This window comes from Parathielavia appendiculata, assembly GCF_033297405.1.
Source record: "Parathielavia appendiculata strain CBS 731.68 unplaced genomic scaffold N657scaffold_14, whole genome shotgun sequence".
NCBI lineage: Eukaryota > Fungi > Ascomycota > Sordariomycetes > Sordariales > Chaetomiaceae > Parathielavia > Parathielavia appendiculata.
In genome coordinates, this window is record NW_026944233.1 from 381,029 (window position 1) to 399,038 (window position 18,010).

The 18,010-nt window shown below is 56.4% G+C and overlaps 8 protein-coding genes across 8 annotated transcripts; 5 read left to right on the forward strand and 3 right to left on the reverse strand.

The window, feature by feature from the left end:
- Positions 1–892: 892 nt before the first annotated feature.
- N657DRAFT_658229 (uncharacterized protein) lies at positions 893–1,472 on the forward strand (the record flags this gene model as incomplete). The annotated part of the gene is made up of 2 exons (XM_062794874.1): positions 893–970; positions 1,047–1,472. The coding sequence occupies 2 exons, from the start codon at positions 893–895 to the stop codon at positions 1,470–1,472; spliced, it is 504 nt and encodes a 167-aa protein (XP_062644648.1).
- A 933-nt stretch (positions 1,473–2,405) lies between these two features.
- N657DRAFT_683358 (uncharacterized protein) lies at positions 2,406–4,744 on the reverse strand (the record flags this gene model as incomplete). Its single annotated transcript, XM_062796567.1, has 2 exons — positions 2,406–4,272; positions 4,329–4,744. 2 exons carry the CDS (start codon positions 4,742–4,744, stop codon positions 2,406–2,408), a joined length of 2,283 nt encoding a protein of 760 aa, XP_062644649.1.
- A 1,401-nt stretch (positions 4,745–6,145) lies between these two features.
- Positions 6,146–7,795, reverse strand: N657DRAFT_579203 (cyclophilin-like protein; the record flags this gene model as incomplete). The annotated part of the gene is made up of 1 exon (XM_062789366.1): positions 6,146–7,795. One exon carries the CDS (start codon positions 7,793–7,795, stop codon positions 6,146–6,148), a length of 1,650 nt encoding a protein of 549 aa, XP_062644650.1.
- Positions 7,796–8,436: 641 nt separating this feature from the next.
- On the forward strand, positions 8,437–10,289 carry N657DRAFT_658232 (V-type ATPase; the record flags this gene model as incomplete). Its single annotated transcript, XM_062794875.1, has 7 exons — positions 8,437–8,535; positions 8,591–8,675; positions 8,730–8,749; positions 8,804–8,839; positions 8,892–9,053; positions 9,106–9,431; positions 9,485–10,289. The coding sequence occupies 7 exons, from the start codon at positions 8,437–8,439 to the stop codon at positions 10,287–10,289; spliced, it is 1,533 nt and encodes a 510-aa protein (XP_062644651.1).
- Positions 10,290–11,739: 1,450 nt separating this feature from the next.
- N657DRAFT_624561 (galactose mutarotase-like protein) lies at positions 11,740–12,972 on the forward strand (the record flags this gene model as incomplete). The annotated part of the gene is made up of 1 exon (XM_062790721.1): positions 11,740–12,972. One exon carries the CDS (start codon positions 11,740–11,742, stop codon positions 12,970–12,972), a length of 1,233 nt encoding a protein of 410 aa, XP_062644652.1.
- Positions 12,973–13,668: 696 nt separating this feature from the next.
- Positions 13,669–14,112, forward strand: N657DRAFT_532650 (uncharacterized protein; the record flags this gene model as incomplete). Its single annotated transcript, XM_062787743.1, has 1 exon — positions 13,669–14,112. A coding segment is annotated over one exon (444 nt), but the record flags the coding sequence as incomplete, so codon positions are not given.
- A 182-nt stretch (positions 14,113–14,294) lies between these two features.
- On the reverse strand, positions 14,295–15,738 carry N657DRAFT_648681 (Diphthamide synthesis). Its single transcript, XM_062793563.1, has one exon. It carries the CDS (start codon positions 15,555–15,557, stop codon positions 14,427–14,429), a length of 1,131 nt encoding a protein of 376 aa, XP_062644654.1. The 5' UTR covers positions 15,558–15,738; the 3' UTR covers positions 14,295–14,426.
- A 493-nt stretch (positions 15,739–16,231) lies between these two features.
- On the forward strand, positions 16,232–17,738 carry N657DRAFT_673982 (ribosomal protein S6e). The gene is made up of 6 exons (XM_062795716.1): positions 16,232–16,269; positions 16,385–16,464; positions 16,521–16,527; positions 16,581–16,943; positions 17,076–17,243; positions 17,299–17,738. The coding sequence occupies exons 1-6, from the start codon at positions 16,264–16,266 to the stop codon at positions 17,392–17,394; spliced, it is 720 nt and encodes a 239-aa protein (XP_062644655.1). The 5' UTR covers positions 16,232–16,263; the 3' UTR covers positions 17,395–17,738.
- The last annotated feature ends 272 nt before the right edge of the window (positions 17,739–18,010 follow it).

The following is an 18,010-nucleotide window of genomic DNA, read 5'->3' on the forward strand; positions in this document are numbered from 1 at the left end:
CACAGCCTCTCAGTCAGCTAGCTGCCTGGCTGCAGGTTCCATTGCCTGAGACGACCAGGGTTGCGAGGGGACGGACCTTCGGGTACAGGCACCGAATTACCGGTTGATGTCTGACTCAAAAGAAGATTGCTGAAGAGGCTCTACACTGCGATCACAGGTCAGAAAAACTATCTCGTCTCAGTATCGTACCAGGCTTGCGCTGATGAGCTTGATGTCCCGATGCGCCTTCCAATAAAGTGACCAGACTCCTGAGGATTTGGGAGGGGCAAGGACTGTGGGATCTGTACCCCGCCGTCCCTTGCTAACCCCACAGTGCTCAGCCTTTAGGATCGGATGAAGACGTCGTCTCGCTCTTGGGCTGGCCTCGGGAACGTTCAAAGAGAACTTGAAAGACCAAAGCCACAGGACCATTACTGATTCGACAGCAGAGTAAGGGCTCTCTCACTTAAGGGTACATATCTGAAAGATCCCAACACGAAGAGAATCTCCTGAGCAGCTGAGAATGCGCTTCAAATTTGTCCTGCCCAGAACATCCATCCCTATGAGTAACAACATCTACGCGTCGCTCACTCCTCATTTCTTCCAACAACAAAGTGTCAGGCACCCATGTTGTAAGACGGCTGCTTGAACCTCCAAGAACATAAAATGAGAATTAACAGTTCATAGTTTTCAAGTCTTTGTGTCCGTCCTAACAGAGCAGAGCCGTCTTGATGCAGTGGAGCTCGAAGGGGCCATAGCTTCAATCCGGGAATGCCAAGCTCAAGAGCTCCCATCTCAATGCCCGAGGCCGCGGATGCAAGCGCATTTCTCCATGCTCGATCCTTTGAACATGTAGAGAGCCCACACACGATGGACTGCCAATAACACAGCAACCGGACAACACCTACCCACCATGTCGGTAACACTGCACACCACACACGGGGACCTCAAGATCGAAGTGTTCTGTGAGAGCGTCCCCAAAACCGCTGAGGTGAACAAACAGGAGACCCGCCCCCATCTTCAGCTGAGCTCAGACCCCGCTAACACCCTTCTTTTCCACCGCGCAGAACTTCCTCGCCCTGTGCGCATCATCCTACTACGACGGCTCCCCCTTCCACCGCATAATCCCCTCCTTCATGGTACAGACCGGGGCGCCCGCCCACCCCAACCCCCCCGACAACCCCAAGGGCGGACGCTCCATCTACGGCCCGACGTTCGAGGACGAGATCCGGCCGGGGTTGAAGCACCACGAGCGGGGGATGGTGAGCATGGCCAACAAGGGGCCCAACACCAACGGCAGCCAGTTCTTCATCACGTTCTCGGCCGCACCGCACCTAGACGGGCTGAACACCGTGTTTGGGAAGCTGCTCGGGGACGAGAGCCTCGCGACGCTGGCCAAGATCGAGGCGGTCGAGGTGGACAAGAAAAACCGGCCCAAGGAGGAGGTGTGCATTGAGAGGGTTACCATACATGCGAATCCGTTGGCCAAGTGAAGACGTGGGACATGAGGAGGAAGGGACGATTCTATGCATGTCTGGGGTGTGGGGGGTTTGCAGCTACCCATCCACGTTCGGCCCCGCACACATCATGTCGCCGAGGAGCTGAGCAGAGCAACCCATCATTCTGGCGGATGCACACGAGGGCCTCGGTACCTATGACAGGGCTAGCGTCTCCTCCCGGGCAGCGTCGGGTGCCGCCTCTGTCAGTAGCCGCTGTGGATTCCCTTGGGAGCTTGCTTCACCACACAGTGGTAATGCTGGCAGTGGTGGCGTGCCGGTCCAGTAGTAAGCCGCTCGCAATACTCACCACTCACTCCCCGAGGATGGAGCTGGAGCAGAAATACGGGACTCGCTGGGACATGATGGAGCTTGGTTCATGCACCGCTTTGTGTGGCCATTGGAGTAGCCAGTCCAGGCTTGCACTGTCTTTACAACTGAATCTAACTGAGGATATTGAAGAACTTGGCTTTGCTCTCACACCTTGCCTGATGCACTCATATCGATTCTGCGTTTTCTAAGAACACGTTATGTGGAGATCTCGCTCTATCCGTGTCAGAGGCATGCCAGCGGGCCTCCGCACTCTCTCCCTCTTGCTCCAAACCCCCTCCAACCCAGCCACAAGCTTCATCTGCAAGCAAAGAGACATGCCAAGATACAGAAACCAAAGGGGGATATCTAAAACGTCTGTGTGCAACCAGCCAGCCCTCCAACACGTCCAGTACACGTATTCACACTCCCTCCCAAGACCACTACCAGTCAGTCATCAACTGACCAGTCAAACCCGGGCAATACGAATCCAAATGAACCAGAGCAAAGAAACCGTCGGATGTATCACTTCCGATCACCTCCTCCCCCTGAAGAAACCTCAACTCAACCCTGACCAGGCCAGTCTAGCACAGCAGGCCTCCAAACGCCGTCGACAAGCACCTAGCCCTTCCTCCGGCGCTTAGAGCCCCGCTCAGGGCTCTTGTCAAACCCTTCCCGTGCAATCTCCTCGGTCAAGGCAGGACTACCCGTGTTTGCCGGCGACGCCGTCTCCAGCACCCGGCCCGACTCAAACCCACCTCCATTACCGCCACCTCCATTACCGGCACCCCCACCACCGGCACCGGCCGTGTGCTCTCCACCAACCTGACCAGCAAAGGTCCCAGCTGACGTGGCGGCGGCGGCTGCCCCACCATCCAAGCTGAAATTGAAGTCTGCACTGTCAGCCCCAGCGCCACCAGGCATGCCCATTCCGTCCAGCCCGGCGTTCGACTCAAATCCGGGCTCCGAGAAGGCGTGGGGTTGGAGGAACTGGTCATAGTCGACCGTGTCAAAGTAGCCGGTATTCGGATTCCCGTGCTCGTCAAGGCCCGGGATGCGGCCCGATGGGCTGAGCGGGCCGAGCAGGTGGGTGAGCGCGTCAATTTGGTCCGCCTGTTCGTTCTGGAGGCGCTGGAGGGCTTCAAGTTCGGCCTGGGTGCTTTGGATTTCCTGGAGGGAGGGCATTTGCAGGGACGAGAGGTTCGGGGAGAGGGCGAGGTTGGGGGCTGGGATGGGCGGCGTGGTGGACGTCGGGACCGATGCGGCGGGCCTGACGGCTGGGATGCTGCTGCCGTTGGATGCAGTGGAGGGGCGAGAGGCGGTGGGGGCGTTGCTCCCGGCCATGATATTGAGCATTTGTGCCCGCTGGTCGTCGTTCATGCTGGCAGCAGTCTTGGCGGCCACGTTTGGTAAGTCGAGTCCGGAAGCATTGTTGACCGCATTGGTGTCCTGTATGATTTTCATCATGCCCTCCTGAGGATTGCTCCGCAGCTCGTTCTTAATGTAAGCTGGGGACGTGGTATCAGGGGTGGAGACGTCGAAGAGCTCGGTGACTGTCCCCACACGGGGCGCCTGGTGCGCTGGTTGCGGGATCGGTGCCGGCGCCGTGGTTGCAGAGAGCGGCGATACCTTGTTTGCTTGGTGATGTGGAATCGGAGGCAAGAGGCGCTGTTGTCGCTTCGGTGTGCCCACTGCGGTGACATTCTGGGGGCGCTGATTGACAAACCCGCCAAGATCGACGACACCACCCGCCGTGGATATTTGAGTTTGCGGGTGGCCCTGGGCATTTGGGATGATGCTCGCCAGGAGATCTTGGACGGTCTGGGCGCCGCCCTGCTCCTCCAGCGACTTCCGAAACACGTTGGCCAGGAAATTGAGGATTGCGTTGATGGAATTCTCATGGCGCTCATGCATGTTCTGGAAGAGCACAGCCTGCTGGTAGAGCTGATTCTGGTCCTGGCGCATCTTTGTGAGCATGTTGGAGATAGCAACCTGCTGCTGTTGAATCCTCTCAATCTGGTTCTTGACCTGCATCAGATCCTTCTTCTGCAACGGCCCGAGCTCGTTCGAGACGGACCCTCTACCATTCTGGGAAGCTCCCATGCTCTGCGCAGGGTATGTTTCTTCCACACCATCTTCTTCACTCTCGACGTCCGCTTCGTCCTTCTTGCCCTTCTTCTTGCTGTTGCCGCTTTTAGGCTTGTTGATCAACCACAGAAGGTTAGGGTGACCGCGACGGAAGTAGGGGTTGTAGTATTCGCTCGGGCTCTTGTTCTTCCGCTCACTCGCCTTCATGGAGTTGTCGGACAACCCCACACGTTTGTGAAAGCCGTACATGTTCAGCTGGCGGACGAACGAGGCATAGTTGTTGTGTTTGAAGAGCTCGGGGATCAGCGTCTTAGCAAACTCGTCCTCATCCAAAACGATAAACGAATCTCCCTTGTCAGACCAGCGGATAAGGTCAGTGTTCCTAGACTCGTCTAAGAAGCTGCATCAATTCATCAGCACATTGTTCGCGTCACGGGGAGATGATATAGCACACACCTGCTGAGCTTCTGAACAAACGGGGGAATCTGCTTCCTCTTGGCCTGGGCCTCACGCTTTGCCCGCTGGGCCATCTCCTCGAGCCGTTCGATGCTGTCTTGTTCATCCAAGCTTCCATTGGCCGGCGGAAGGTAGCCAGGGTCTTCGCCGAATCCGTTCCAACTGTCCGGAGCGCGGTCAAAAGGGGACTTCGCAGCCGTCGGGACGAGCGCCCTACTGCTCTGTCGCCGTGCAAGAGCCGTGGAGGGCACCTGGATGCCGCCTCCGTACGGTGATGCCTGAACCATTGCGTAGGAGTTCACACCGGGCGTTCCAGTGTCGACGAAGCCGTTCGTATCCACGCCACCGTTCCACCTAAGCATTGGTTCGGGCTGCACCGCTGCAAAGGACGGCGGGTAGTTGGGCAGTGGAGCCATCGGGAGAGCGCCTGAAGCAGGTCGTTTCCTGGGGTTAGGTGACGACATAACACAGGCGCGGTAAGCTTGACAAACTGGGATCGTCTTGAGACGATCCGGGTTGTCAGCTTGCAATGTGGGAGCGGGTCTCCTACTCGAGACAGTTCAGGGCCCTTGGGACGGTTCGATGTTGGGGATCCGCTCTGTCTAACGCAGCGCCAGATGTTGATGTCGTGTTGCCAGTGCCACGGCGATTTCTCAAAACCGGACTTGGTGATTCGCAGTCGCAGTCGAAGGCGCAGTCGCAATGCGGTAGAAGAGTAAGCGGATGAGGCGCGAGCTACCCGGGACAACTCGGGAGGGCATGCAACCGAGCTATATATCTTCGGTCCGGTCCAAATCGCTCAAAGACCGCGATCAGTGGCGACCAGCCAGCAAAGCGACTCCCGGGAGATTGAGCGGCTGCCAGACACGTCCGGGGTTACTTGGCCGTTCTGGAAGACCCAAGTGTATCCCGCGCCGCGGAGCAAGGTAGTCGCTCTTTGATCGCGACCGGTACACAGGAGGCTGTGCTGACTGTCTCGCGGATACGATTGTTCAATGGCCGCCTTTGGGCGCTGAAGCCTCGATGCGATCCGAACAATGGCAGTGGGGAGTGTCAGACCGCCGTGTTTCGCGGGCGGCTTGTTCCCGGTTGGTCGATGGATGTCGCTTGTGGCGTGCAAATTGATGCGCGATGCAGGGAATTGCGCAGGTGACTGTGGTTCTCAAGACCGACAGGGAAAGACGGCGGACGATGGCGCTGGTCTCGAAGTTAAAATTCTTGGATAGAGACCTGCCTTGTTTGGCAGCTGTTAAGGCTTCCAGAAACATCATTCAGAGGTGGCTCTTTCGATTCATGAGATCTCGACGGCCCTTCCGGCGAGCTTTTCGCTTGGCAAACCAATCACCTACCAGAAACTAAGAATCCACTTGTCCCATAAGCGGGGTAGAACGATGATAACGATAACACCTGTACAACGAGGTGGCTTTTTGACGAATTCTTTTTCCCCAAAGGTGCAACACCTAGGAATGATGCATTCAGTTTCTCTTGTCGATGGTGTCCGGAGCAGTCCTCAGGCAACCACCAGACATAAGTTGGCTTTAATCGCCCCGGTATCAAGGCTAAAAGAGTATGAGCTACCCTACGCTACCTAGACTGTGCTCCATGGTCCTCATGGTGTCAGAGCCGTCGAGATTTGTATCATAGTATAACGGCTTGGAATTGGATGGCTCAAGGGCATACCTACTAAGAATCTCCACAAATCGTAAAGCCATGAGCAACACACAAGAATGTGGGATCGTTGTGTGGGTATCTTGATTCGCTGACTACTACTCGATCAATTCGAAAACCATCGGCGCGCCGTACATCAGCTTCCGTCCTCAGCGGCCCCTCCTGTCCCTGCCACGAACCCTGTGTATGTCTCTGTCCCGGTCGCGGTCGCGGTCGCGGTCGCGATCCTTATCCCAGCCCCGAGAAGAACCTCCCATGCGCGCCTCCCTACTGGCCCTTTTGTCCTGTTGGAGGGTCTTGGCTTTCTCAAGCGGATCAATAACAACCAGCTCCTCTTCGGCTTTCTTCCGATAGCTGAGATCTTTGCCTCGCTTGTCAGCGGCAAAACTGAGCGTGTGAGACATCCAGCCTTCGTCGTCGCTCTCGTCCTTGGTCTCTTTATCCCAGGCTTTACAGCTCTGGCAGTTGGCGATGAAGTGCAAGTCGCAAACCTCTCCCTCCTCGTCTTGATCGCCCTTGTCCTCGCTAACATTCAAGGATGGCGGATGAGTCTTCTTCTCAGGGGGTGCTTGTTCGAGCTTTGACTGGAAGCCTTTCAGCATTTCCAAGGCTAGTTGTTCCTCCCTTGTGAGGGTGTTGTTGCCTCCGGGCCGCCGTTTCCGCCCTCGCATTGCCGTCTCTGGAATCATCGACTCGAGCGTTGATTTCATGGTTTCTTTAACCGGCCCCGCGTGGATTGTCCGCTTCATCGACGCCTTGACCGCAGCAATCTCTTCATTGGTCCGTTCCAAGAGGGACTTCTTCCGGTGTTCTTCAGCCTCAGCATCAGGACTTGAATTGTCACTGTCATATGTCTCGGACGGCGGTGGCTTTTTTGCCGGAACCGGTTCCGACATGTCCGGGCTCTTCAGAGGTAGCTTTGAGGGCGCGTCTGTCACCTGTGCCTCCTTGTCCGTTTCTTTCGTTTCTTTCTTGGCAGGCGCTCTAACCGGTATGGTTTTATGCACGGGCTCTTCATTCACGTCCATGGCAATCCTCGTATCAAACTTGGCCTTTTTCACGACCGGAAGATCATCCGCATCGCCTTCGTCATCTCCGAAGCTCAACAATTGCTTGCCCCCTTTCCTTTTCATCTGCTTCTTCTCTGCTGGAACAGGTCTCGGCACCTCCTGCCGCATTTTCCTCTCCCTCTTTTTCATATCCTCAAACGGATTGATGAGGATTTCGATGTGCGTGATTTTCACCGGGTACAGGGGCCGTTCTGTGCCCTCTGCGACCTCCGCCTCGCCCATTTTGGCCAAATTGTAGATAGTGTCTCCCGCGACTCGGCCGAACAGTGTATTCTTGTTGTTCAGTTCTTCGGCCTTGCCCAAAGTGAAGAAGAACTGGCTGCCGTTGCTGTCGGGAATGCCCTCGTTTGCCATGCCTAGCAGACCGCGGCGGTTGAACTTCAATCGCGAGTGGAACTCGTCCTTGAAGTTCACTCCCATGGGGCCTGCATTTGTCCCCTTGCGCTGGTCCCTGGGCCATGAATCCAGGTCCCCGCCGAACGCGCCGCCATCGTAAATCGACTCTCCCCCGTGGCCTGTGCCGGTTGGGTCGCCGCCCTGGAGAATGAATCCAGGGACAAGCCGGTGGAATATGGTGTTGTCGTAGTACCCATCAAGACTGAGCTGTAGAAAGTTGCGACACGTCAGGGGCGTCTGTTTTGCGAATAGCTCAACGGCAATCTCGCCCTGGGTCGTGTGGATGATGGCCGACGCGGTCGGTTGCGGCTCGAGATTGTAAATGGAGGACATCTTTGCGTTTTAAAAAAACTCGGCTGCAGAGGCTTCGTTGGCAGAATCAAGGACGGCGCTCGACTGGCATCGTCTGCCGCCGCGCAGCATTTTCGACGTTGGGATGGTGATGCAAGAAAGTGAACTCGAATCTTGGATTGACGAGCCTTCAAGCTTCCAGGGTTTCACTCGTTGCCTGCCGCAGAGCAACTTTGAAGCAGCCACAACTGCAGTTGGGGGCACTGTGGGGTAATCAAGCCCTATGGCGAGTTAGCGGAAAGAGAGGCGCAGGCCAGCTATCTCAGAATCAGAAGCCCTTCAACAAGGACATCAAAGCCATTTGCGCAGTTCGATGTGAACTTGAAGACTATCCTCAGTATCTCAACTGGAAGCTTTGTCCATCAAATGCGTCCTCGGGGTTATGATGAAGTCGTTGGTTTCGTAGGTGTGGCTGTGCCGCGAATTATTGCGGGGCCTCCATAGTGATCCTTGGCCTTCTTGTGGCAGCTCGACTCCGGAAGCTCTCCGTCACTCTCTAACACCGAACCGACCGCAGCTCTCCAGTCCTCAGATAACGGCTCCTCACCCGCATTGCCTGCCCTTCTTGCATTCAGCTGCCTACGCATAACTACTCAAAGTCCCCGAGACAAGCGCCATTCGCGATGGGCGACCCGCGAGAATCGTCATCGTACCGGGTGACGCCGAGAATCCGTTACAACACTGTTGGCGGCGTCAACGGTCCCCTCGTCATCCTGGACAATGTCAGCACTGTCCCTCCTCCGGTCACGGACGTTCATTCATTGACTGTCTTGTCAGGTCAAAAACCCGAGGTACAATGAGATTGTCACCCTTACGCTTCCAGATGGAACCCAGCGGTCCGGGCAGGTCTTGGAGGCGCGAGGTAAGCCTCCGTGATGGACAATCTGCAGCCATCCAACATCTAATGACCGAATAGGAAACAGAGCCATTGTGCAGGTAGAGCCGTCAGCTTGACCGAACGAGTGAAGAGGGTGGCTGATCGATTTCCAGGTCTTTGAAGGCACCTCCGGCGTCGATGTCAAGAAGGTGAGGCGCAACTGGCAACGTCTTGCAGGAACCACAGCTGATAAGGTCAAAGACCCGGGTCGAGTTCACAGGCGAAAGCTTGAAGCTCGGTGTGTCGGAAGACATGCTGGGCCGCATCTTTGACGGCTCAGGACGTGCGATCGACAAGGGCCCGAAGGTGTTGGCCGAAGACTTTCTGGATATCAACGGAAGCCCTATCAATCCTTACTCGCGAGTAAGCGCTCCTGAACATCGCATGAGAGGAACAAGACTGAGCTGTAACGCAGGTCTACCCCGAGGAGATGATCTCCACCGGTATTTCGGCCATCGATACCATGAACTCGATTGCGCGCGGCCAAAAGATCCCCATTTTCTCTGCCGCCGGTTTGCCGCACAACGAGATCGCCGCCCAAATTTGCCGGCAGGCCGGCTTGGTGCAGCGGGAGGGTGTGACAAACAAGGGCGTCCATGACGGCCACGAGGAGAACTTCTCGATTGTGTTCGCGGCCATGGGTGTCAACCTGGAAACTGCCCGTTTCTTCACCCGCGATTTTGAGGAAAACGGCAGCTTGGGCCGCACCACACTGTTCCTCAACCTCGCAAACGACCCTACGTAGGCTCTGCAACGCGTCACTGACTGCTTCAATCATGCTAACACCCCATCAGCATCGAACGCATCATCACTCCCCGTCTTGCCCTCACCACCGCCGAGTACTACGCCTACCAGCTCGAGAAGCACGTCTTGGTCATTCTCACCGATCTTTCATCGTACTGCGACGCTCTCCGTGAGGTGTCGTCCGCCCGTGAAGAAGTTCCTGGCCGTCGTAGTTACCCTGGTTACATGTACACGGATTTGTCCACTATCTACGAGCGTGCCGGCCGTGTCGAAGGACGCAACGGCTCCATCACCCAGATTCCGATTCTCACCATGCCCAACGACGACATCACACACCCTATTCCCGACTTGACGGGCTACATTACGGAGGGGCAGATTTTCGTCGACCGTGGCTTGTATAACCGCGGAATCTACCCGCCCATTAACGTGCTGCCGTCTCTGTCTCGTCTGATGAAATCTGCCATTGGCGAGGGCATGACGCGGAAGGATCACGGCGATGTATCGAACCAGCTGTATGCCAAGTACGCCGTCGGCCGTGACGCAGCGGCCATGAAGGCTGTGGTTGGCGAGGAGGCGCTGTCTGCCGAAGACAAGCTCTCGCTCGAGTTCCTCGACAAGTTTGAGCGCAACTTCATCAACCAGGGCGCGTACGAGTCGCGGACCATCTTTGAGTCGCTGGACCTGGCATGGAGCCTGCTGCGCATCTACCGCAAGGACATGCTCAACCGTATCCCGGCCAAGATCCTCAACGAGTTCTACCAGCGGACGCCGGCGGACCGGAAGGGCAAGGGCAAGGCGACCACAAAGGACACCAGGGATACAGCGCATGAGGAGGAGAATCTGATCGATGCATGATTGCCTGATGTAGGGGAGGGAGGACGGAGTGCCTATGTGGGAGCCTGTTTCTGTTCGTCAATTTTGCATGTAGATGGCATAAATGTCGGGTTGCCGGGTTGGCGGGCTTGCAGATTGGTTTGAGTTGCCGTTCATTCTTGCCGGAATTGCTCTCGGTATGGACGCTGTTTATCCAGTGCATTTGCGATTGGAGCGGGTGCATCCTTTCGCTCGCCTGCGCAGTGCAACCTCGCCTGTGTCCTGTGTGGTCAGTGTACCACATGAACCGCATGTTCTTGAGCATGTCTTGTGTCCAGACAGGGAGTTGGTTGACAACCCATATCAATGCCATGGTGTCACGAGGTGTGACTGATGCTACGGCTTCCGAGATTAAATGCAACAGGAGTCCCAGCTTCATGGTATCTTGCCAACCTGGAAGGCGACTTCATCAGGGTACCCTACTCTGTCCGGAGTACCTCCACAGTCTCCATGACATGGAAGACTTGCCCTCCCCTCTGAGGATCGGCTACTTGGTCCGCGGCTTGGCACTCATACCAAGCTTTCCAAGTGCAGGGATCGGGTGGAGTTTCCCCGCATTCTTAAAGCCACAGCCGCGCCAATGGGTGGTGTTGAAAGGGGCAAAGGTTTAACGTCACCAACTTCGAAGTTCAGAGAGCGCCAAAGTGCAAAAAATGGCATGGGTTCCGTGATAGCCGGGAGCTGATACCATGAGGGAATAACCGTGGTTGAAAGGACAGCTACCAGGGTAAGTGAGGATCGATGCTCCTGATGGTTAGAAGCTGCATCTTCAACCCGGGCTGCGGACGCAGGGAAGTACAGCTCGCTTGTGGGTGACGGGCAAATCCAACAGTTCCCTGTCTCTCCAACGAAGGTTCCTGTTTTGGAGACTGGAAGGTAGCGTAATCTACACTGGCAGTTTTGCTTGCTGCTCCTTCAAAAATGGTTTGGGATGGGCTTCTCTACCGGCTGGGGTTGGAGCGAAGCGTGGCCCATTTTCAGCTGGTCGAAACTAAGTCACATCGAAACGTAGCGTCACGCAGTTCCTGGGTCTCGGGTATTCTTACCAAACATCTGTCCCCACAAGCGGATATCCGCTCACGACCTGGCGTCAGAAGGTTGGATTGCCCCATCTACAGTAGCACCGAGCTCGACCATACCAAGCCAAGCCGCAATGACCGACCTGTGTATGCCTGTGGCCTCGCATTCACTCTCCCCGGAAAGCGGGGCATGACGCTGTGTTGTTTATCATCACGGGCTCACCGTTGCATCCATTGGCCTTTTATCCCAACTCCTTGGCTCCCCGCTCAGGCATTCATAAACTCGTGTTTACCTTGCCTGGCGCCAATCTCTTTCCCTGTCGTATCTACCAGCCCCAGTCATCTCTTGTCGAGCTAGCTTCCTCCACCACATCGTTTCGACAATAACAAAGATGGTACTCCATCGAGACGTCATGCGCCTGGCTGCTGCCATCTTGGCTGTCTTGCGCTCGGCACGCGCCGCCGCCGATCAAAACGGCAAATACTGGATCTACGGCGAGGGCATCGCGGCCGCCTTCATTCCCTATGGGGCATCCATCTCAGATCTCATCGTCAATGACAAGTACGGTATTCCGAGGGATATCATCATGGGATTTGACAATGCCACGTATTATTCCGTCGACCCGGTGCACCCGCATCTCGGCGGCGTCCCCGGACGCTACGCCAACCGGATCAAGAACAGCACGTTCACCATCGATGGCGACACGTACCGGGTGTCGGCAAACGACAACCCCACGGCTGACCACCCATCTGGCCTGAACACCCTCCATGGCGGCAAGGACGGCTGGGACTGGCGCGATTTCGACGTTGTCGCGCACAACAATCACAGCATCACCTTCTCTATCGTCGATCCGGATGGCAAGGAAGGGTTCCCAGGCGAGGTCATCTCGTACATCACGTACACGATGGGCAACATGACCTGGGACGCCAAGATGGTGGCTATCGCGACAACCAAAAAGACCCCCATCATGCTGACGAGCCACGCCTACTGGAATCTGGACGGCTTCTCCAATAACGAGACCAACTTGGTGCTCAACCACAGCCTGCATATGCCCTACAGCGGCCAGCGGGTGGCGGTCGACAACATCCTCATCCCCACGGGCAAGATCGCTCCCAACGTCAAGGGCTCCGTCAACGATTTCTGGAGCCGCCCCAAGCAGATCGGCGCCAGCTTCAACAACTCCAAGATCCACGGCAACTGCGGCTACAACTGCACCGGCTACGACAACTGCTGGCTGGTGAACCGGAATTCCCCTTACAACTGGCGTGCCGACGGCGCCTACGTCGCCAGCGTATCCTCGGCCTGGTCGGGCATCCGCCTCGACATCTACTCGGACCAGGCCGCCTTCCAGATGTACTCGTGCAACTTCCAGAACGGCAGCTTCCCGCTCAAGACGTCGCAGGGCGTGGGGCGCGACGCCAGCCACGTGCTCGCCGGCGAGGCGGCTCCCGCCGACGACGAGGACAGCTCCTACGCGGGGCGGTTTCCGCGCACCGTGCCCAAGTATGGGTGCCTCGTCCTGGAGGTGCAGGACTGGATCGACGGGATCAACCACCCCGAGTGGGGCAGGATGGAGAAGCAGGTGTTTGGGCCGGGTTCGGACCCGTATGTCTTGCAGGTTAGCCACAGGTTCACTGTGGGCTGAGAGGATGGGAGCTCCTGCTTTTCTCACCATAGGTTGTTTGGGACTTGGCTAGGGATTTGATGGCGCGGCGCATGCAGGCGTTCTAGGATTTGGACCATAGACTGGAATTCGTTCCGTCACCTGAACTATTTGGCTGTATGTGATGCTTGGTCAAGCATGTTCTTGTTATCCTTTTTATGCTTGGCGCACCTATACACGTGGATGAGGCGACGCCTGCCGGAGGGTTTTGCAAAGGTAAGACGCTACATCCCAGGATTTCCGTGGTTCAAGCAACAATAAATCCGTACTCCCAGTCTCTCTGTTTGCTCTGAGACTTGGTTTGAGGAGTGAGAGACAGTCGGGCTTGAGGGCATCTACTGAGCATCTTATGCAAAAAGCGGGGTGTCTCCAAAAGAGCCGGCCAAGCATCGACTCTATATCAAGCTCAGGTTTGCTCGAAACCTCAACCAAACAAAGCAGCGAAACATTCAAGAAGACCGAAACTTCGTAGTGCAGCCACATGTCAAACTCGACCACTTCACAATTATCCAGCTGCCAGCTATAACCACCGTAACAAATTCACCCACGACGAACTCAAATAACTACCTACGAGCCAAAGGCTAACTCACAAAACCACACCCTTTTTGACCTCTTGGAATTCTCAACCACACCAACACCACGGCAAAAATGTCATCATCAATCCCTCTCCACCCCCGCCCGCACAGGACACCCCATCCCCTGTCCCCATCCGCAACAACAACAATACGGAACCCCCTCCCCCCCGTCCTTCAAACTCCCTCAGGCCTCGCCCTCCTCGAGCTGCAGGGGACCATCAACCTGCCCCCATTCCCACCAGACGCCCCACCAGCGCACGCCATCCCCATCGGAAGGCTCCATTTTCCAGAGTATCGCGCCGACAAGGACGACGACGACACGGCGTGGATGAAGAGGGTGTGGATGTACGTCGGCGAGCATCAGAGGTTGCAGGGGGAGGTGAGGAAGCTTCGCAGGGCGATCGCTGTGCTCAGGAGGAGGGGAAGGGGTAGGAAGGGTGCTGCTGAGGAGGGGCGAGAAGAGGACGGGGAGGAGGAGGAGCTGGAGGTGGTGGAGATTGTCAGGTACAAGATTGTGTTTTCGTCTAGGCCGGAGCCGGTTGGGAGTGGAGGGGCAGGTCTGAGTGGTTAATGCATGGTTATGCCGTGTTCAGGGTTGGGATCGCTTCTTACGGGTGGCCGGCGTGAGTTGGGAGGCGGGGGAGGGGGAAGGGTTCGGTAGAAGGGGTCGGGGAATTGCTTTGGCTGAGGACAGGGATGGAAATAGAGGAATGGGTAGAACATTGACATCATGGATGAAGGGAATTGTCGCGCAGCAGCGTCTGCGAGCATCAGCTTGGCGGTCTGGTGTAAAGGCATCACAACCCGAAGGCGACATCTTCGCGACATAACTGAACTGCTCAGCATTTATTACTGATCCATCTAGCTGGGCCCAGAAGCAACTGGCCTGGTTCTCCCGAGCCCCTGTTTACCATAATAATCCATCGGGTATGGGCCCTCCCCCCAGTCTTCCTTCTCCTCCAGCGCAACCAACGCCTCGTACGGCGTCAACAGCGGCCGGGGGAACGCATATCCCCAGTCGATGCTTAGCCGGGGGCACGCTACCTGCACCCAGCACTCGACGTCGCTCATCATCGCTAGCTTGCCCGGGAAGATCTCGCTCAACAGCAGGTTGACGAACGGGATGTTCATTTGCTTCAGTTTGGTCTCTATAAGCGCCATCGTATGCGGGTTCCCCTGCCGTCCTAGCGAGCCCAGAATGAGCCCCCATTTCTTGGCCTTCTTGGCTATCCGGATAGCGTCCCGCCGCAAATCCTGCATCTCGTCGTGGCCGTACGTCTCGTGCGTCAGCTTGCGCGAGTACGGGTCGTACCGGTAGGCTGGGATGTTGGGGTTGTGGATCATGATGCTCTCGAGATGGAAGCGGCCGTCGCCGAGGTACAAGATCAAATCCACCGGGCTGTCGGTGTATGTGGACAGATTGGGGGATGTGCAGCCTAGGATTTCTCCCTTGGACAGTGGTGCAATCTGCGGCACAATCACCTTGAACCCTGCCTTCTCCAGCGTTGACCGCACGCCGTGAATGGTCGCGTTGAACTGAATCGTTCCGACCAGGGCGATCGTTTTTCCTGGCGAGAAGTTGCGCTCCAGAGTGGCGAGAAGATGCGAAGTGTCGATGCTGATGTCGACAAAGACGTACAGCGTCTTGATCTTGGTCACGTCCACTGGGATGAGGCAGCTGTGGGCGTAGTGCACCAGCAGATCGCACCCCATTGCCCGCGCCGTGTAGTCGTCGATGCAGCACGCGCCGTACGTGACATCGCCCATGATTAGTGTTTCGATACCCGGACAGAACTGGGTGAGGATGTCGGATATGGTGGCAGCGAACATTAGCAGGCCCTCGGGCATCTGCAGGGCAACCCTCTTGGCTCCTAGTGAGCGGATGCGGTGAATCGTCTTGGGTATTTCAAAGGAGTAGTTTGCCGGTAGAAGGGCTATGGCGGCCTTCAGCGCCTCGTCATTGAGGATCTCAAGGGGTACTTGATTGAGCATCCTGGGTGGCCTCCTTGGCTGAGCAACTGTGACGGCAATCAGCCTCACTTCTTGTTTGCTTAGACTGATCTGTAGTCCCAGTACCTTGAATGGCCCCGCTGTCCTCTATCGAGGCTGGTCCTGTGCTGGATTTTGCCACCTCTGTCGCTGCCCGCCTGCCAACGAAGCGCTTCTTGGGTTGTCTAACCGCATTCTCGCGAAGCTCCTTCTCCTCGATGTCAGCAGCGATGCCCAAGTCGACGAGAACTCGATCGTCTTCCATAATAAATGTTATAAGCCCTCGGCCACAGTGAATCAGCTTTGTTCTCCCAATGGAGATACTGCCAGGCTGTTCGTGGGGTGTGAGTTACTGTATTCTCTTGAAAAATCCCAGACGAGATAATACTGAGGCAGCTCTGGAGGAATGGCGATGACCCAGATGTCGACCTGTGTGTCTGGCAGTGATTTCCTTTCTGATTTCAGTGATGCCCCTTGTTCCAGTGCAGCCCCTCTATCAGTGATAAGATCTTGCACGAAGTTAACGGCAGGGCGGGAAGGCTGAGAGTCAGGACGGCCCACTTTACGTGGGTTTGAACGTTCTGGCCAATGAAAACATGCAGCTAGTGTGCCCTAAAATCTCCCCTTGACTGGTGGTGCACACAAACCTGCCTTCGATTTTTCCCCTGTCCGCATCATCGACGACGGCCGTTCAGCAATCACCGCCAACATGAAGGTGAGACAGCCCGTACCTCATTCGCGACCGAGCGACGGCACGAATCGACGATTCTGCTATACACTGGGTCGATGCTGCTACCAGGCTGGACAACGTTGCTAACCCGGTCCTGTAGCTGAACATTTCGTACCCTGCGAACGGCTCGCAGAAGCTGATCGAGGTAGAAGATGAGCGGAAGCTGAGGCACTTCTATGAGTACGCTACGTGCTTCTCTTCAATCGTGGCGCCTCAAACTAACTGGACTTTTATAGGAAGCGCGTACGTACGATCGAAATCCGCCGACCCTTCTCAAACATACTGACTCGAAATAGATGGGCGCTGAGGTCCCCGGCGACCCGCTCGGCGATGAGTGGAAGGGCTACATCCTCCGTATCACAGGCGGAAACGACAAGCAGGGCTTTCCGATGAAGCAGGGTGTCATTGCCCCCAACCGTGTCCGCCTCCTCCTGTCCGAGGGCCACTCCTGCTACCGCCCCCGCCGCACCGGCGAGCGCAAGCGCAAGTCGGTCCGTGGCTGCATCGTCGGCAGCGACCTCTCCGTTCTCGCCCTCGCGATCGTCAAGCAGGGCGAGCAGGACATCCCCGGCCTCACCGACACCGTCCACCCCAAGCGCCTCGGTCCCAAGCGTGCCACCAAGATCCGGCGCTTCTTCGGCCTCAGCAAGGATGACGATGTATGTGCTACTTGCCACCTATATCCCGTCATCGCCTGCCTTGGAGCTGCGTCGGTTTCGGTCGCGCAGTTCGGGTAGAGTCTGAGTGCAACGATATCGGAGGCTAATACGAAAATTTTCTCGGGATACTAGGTCCGCAAGTACGTCATCCGGCGTGAGGTTCAGCCTAAGGGCGAGGGCAAGAAGCCCTACACCAAGGCTCCTCGCATCCAGCGCCTGGTCACTCCCCAGCGCCTCCAGCACAAGCGCCACCGCATTGCGCTCAAGCGCCGCCAGGCTGAGAAGGTCAAGGACGAGGCGGTACGTGCTCACCTTGCCCCGCTGGATCCAGATAATTGCGCTAACTGTTCATCAGAATGAGTATGCCCAGATCCTGGCCAAGCGTGTTGCTGAGGCCAAGGCCCAGAAGGCCGATGCTCGTAAGCGGAGGGCCAGCTCGATGCGCAAGTAAAACTGCGGTGTTTGGTAATGGGTCTCGGGCTGCTTTGGGAAAACGGTTACGGCGTGCTTGCTTGCTGGCTCATCTGGGACGTGTACATGGCGTAAACACCTTTCACGAAATCCCGACATTTGGTCTTTGCTCTGAGCACACCGGGGATGTTTGAGCCAGAAGTGCAGAGAAATATGTATTACTCCCACGACATAAAGGACCGGCTCTCGTCGCACTTTGCGTGGTTCATAGATCCTCCGCGCACGAAGATGCCGGCTCGCCTACGTTTGCCTGCCAATCGATCTTTATGTCCCCTCCAGTGATTCATATGGCTGTTTACAGATTGATTGATTGAGTGTAGCAAGAATAGTTCTTCTAAACAGTGTTCAAGACGGCAACCTAAGCTATATGCCTACGGAATCTGACTGAGAGAGCTTGGTCTGTGGGACCCGAGCATGGAGGATGGGAAGACTGGACTCCAGGAGTTGACGGTCGCTTATCTCCCTGGCCGACCAATTTACTTCTCAACCGTGCTAGGTGGTAGGAAAGATGATACGTTAGCTCGGCATTCCAGAGCCCAGCCGAGCCAACTACCGCTCCAGCTGGCTTAGACACCATTGGTTTCCCAAGCCCGTCC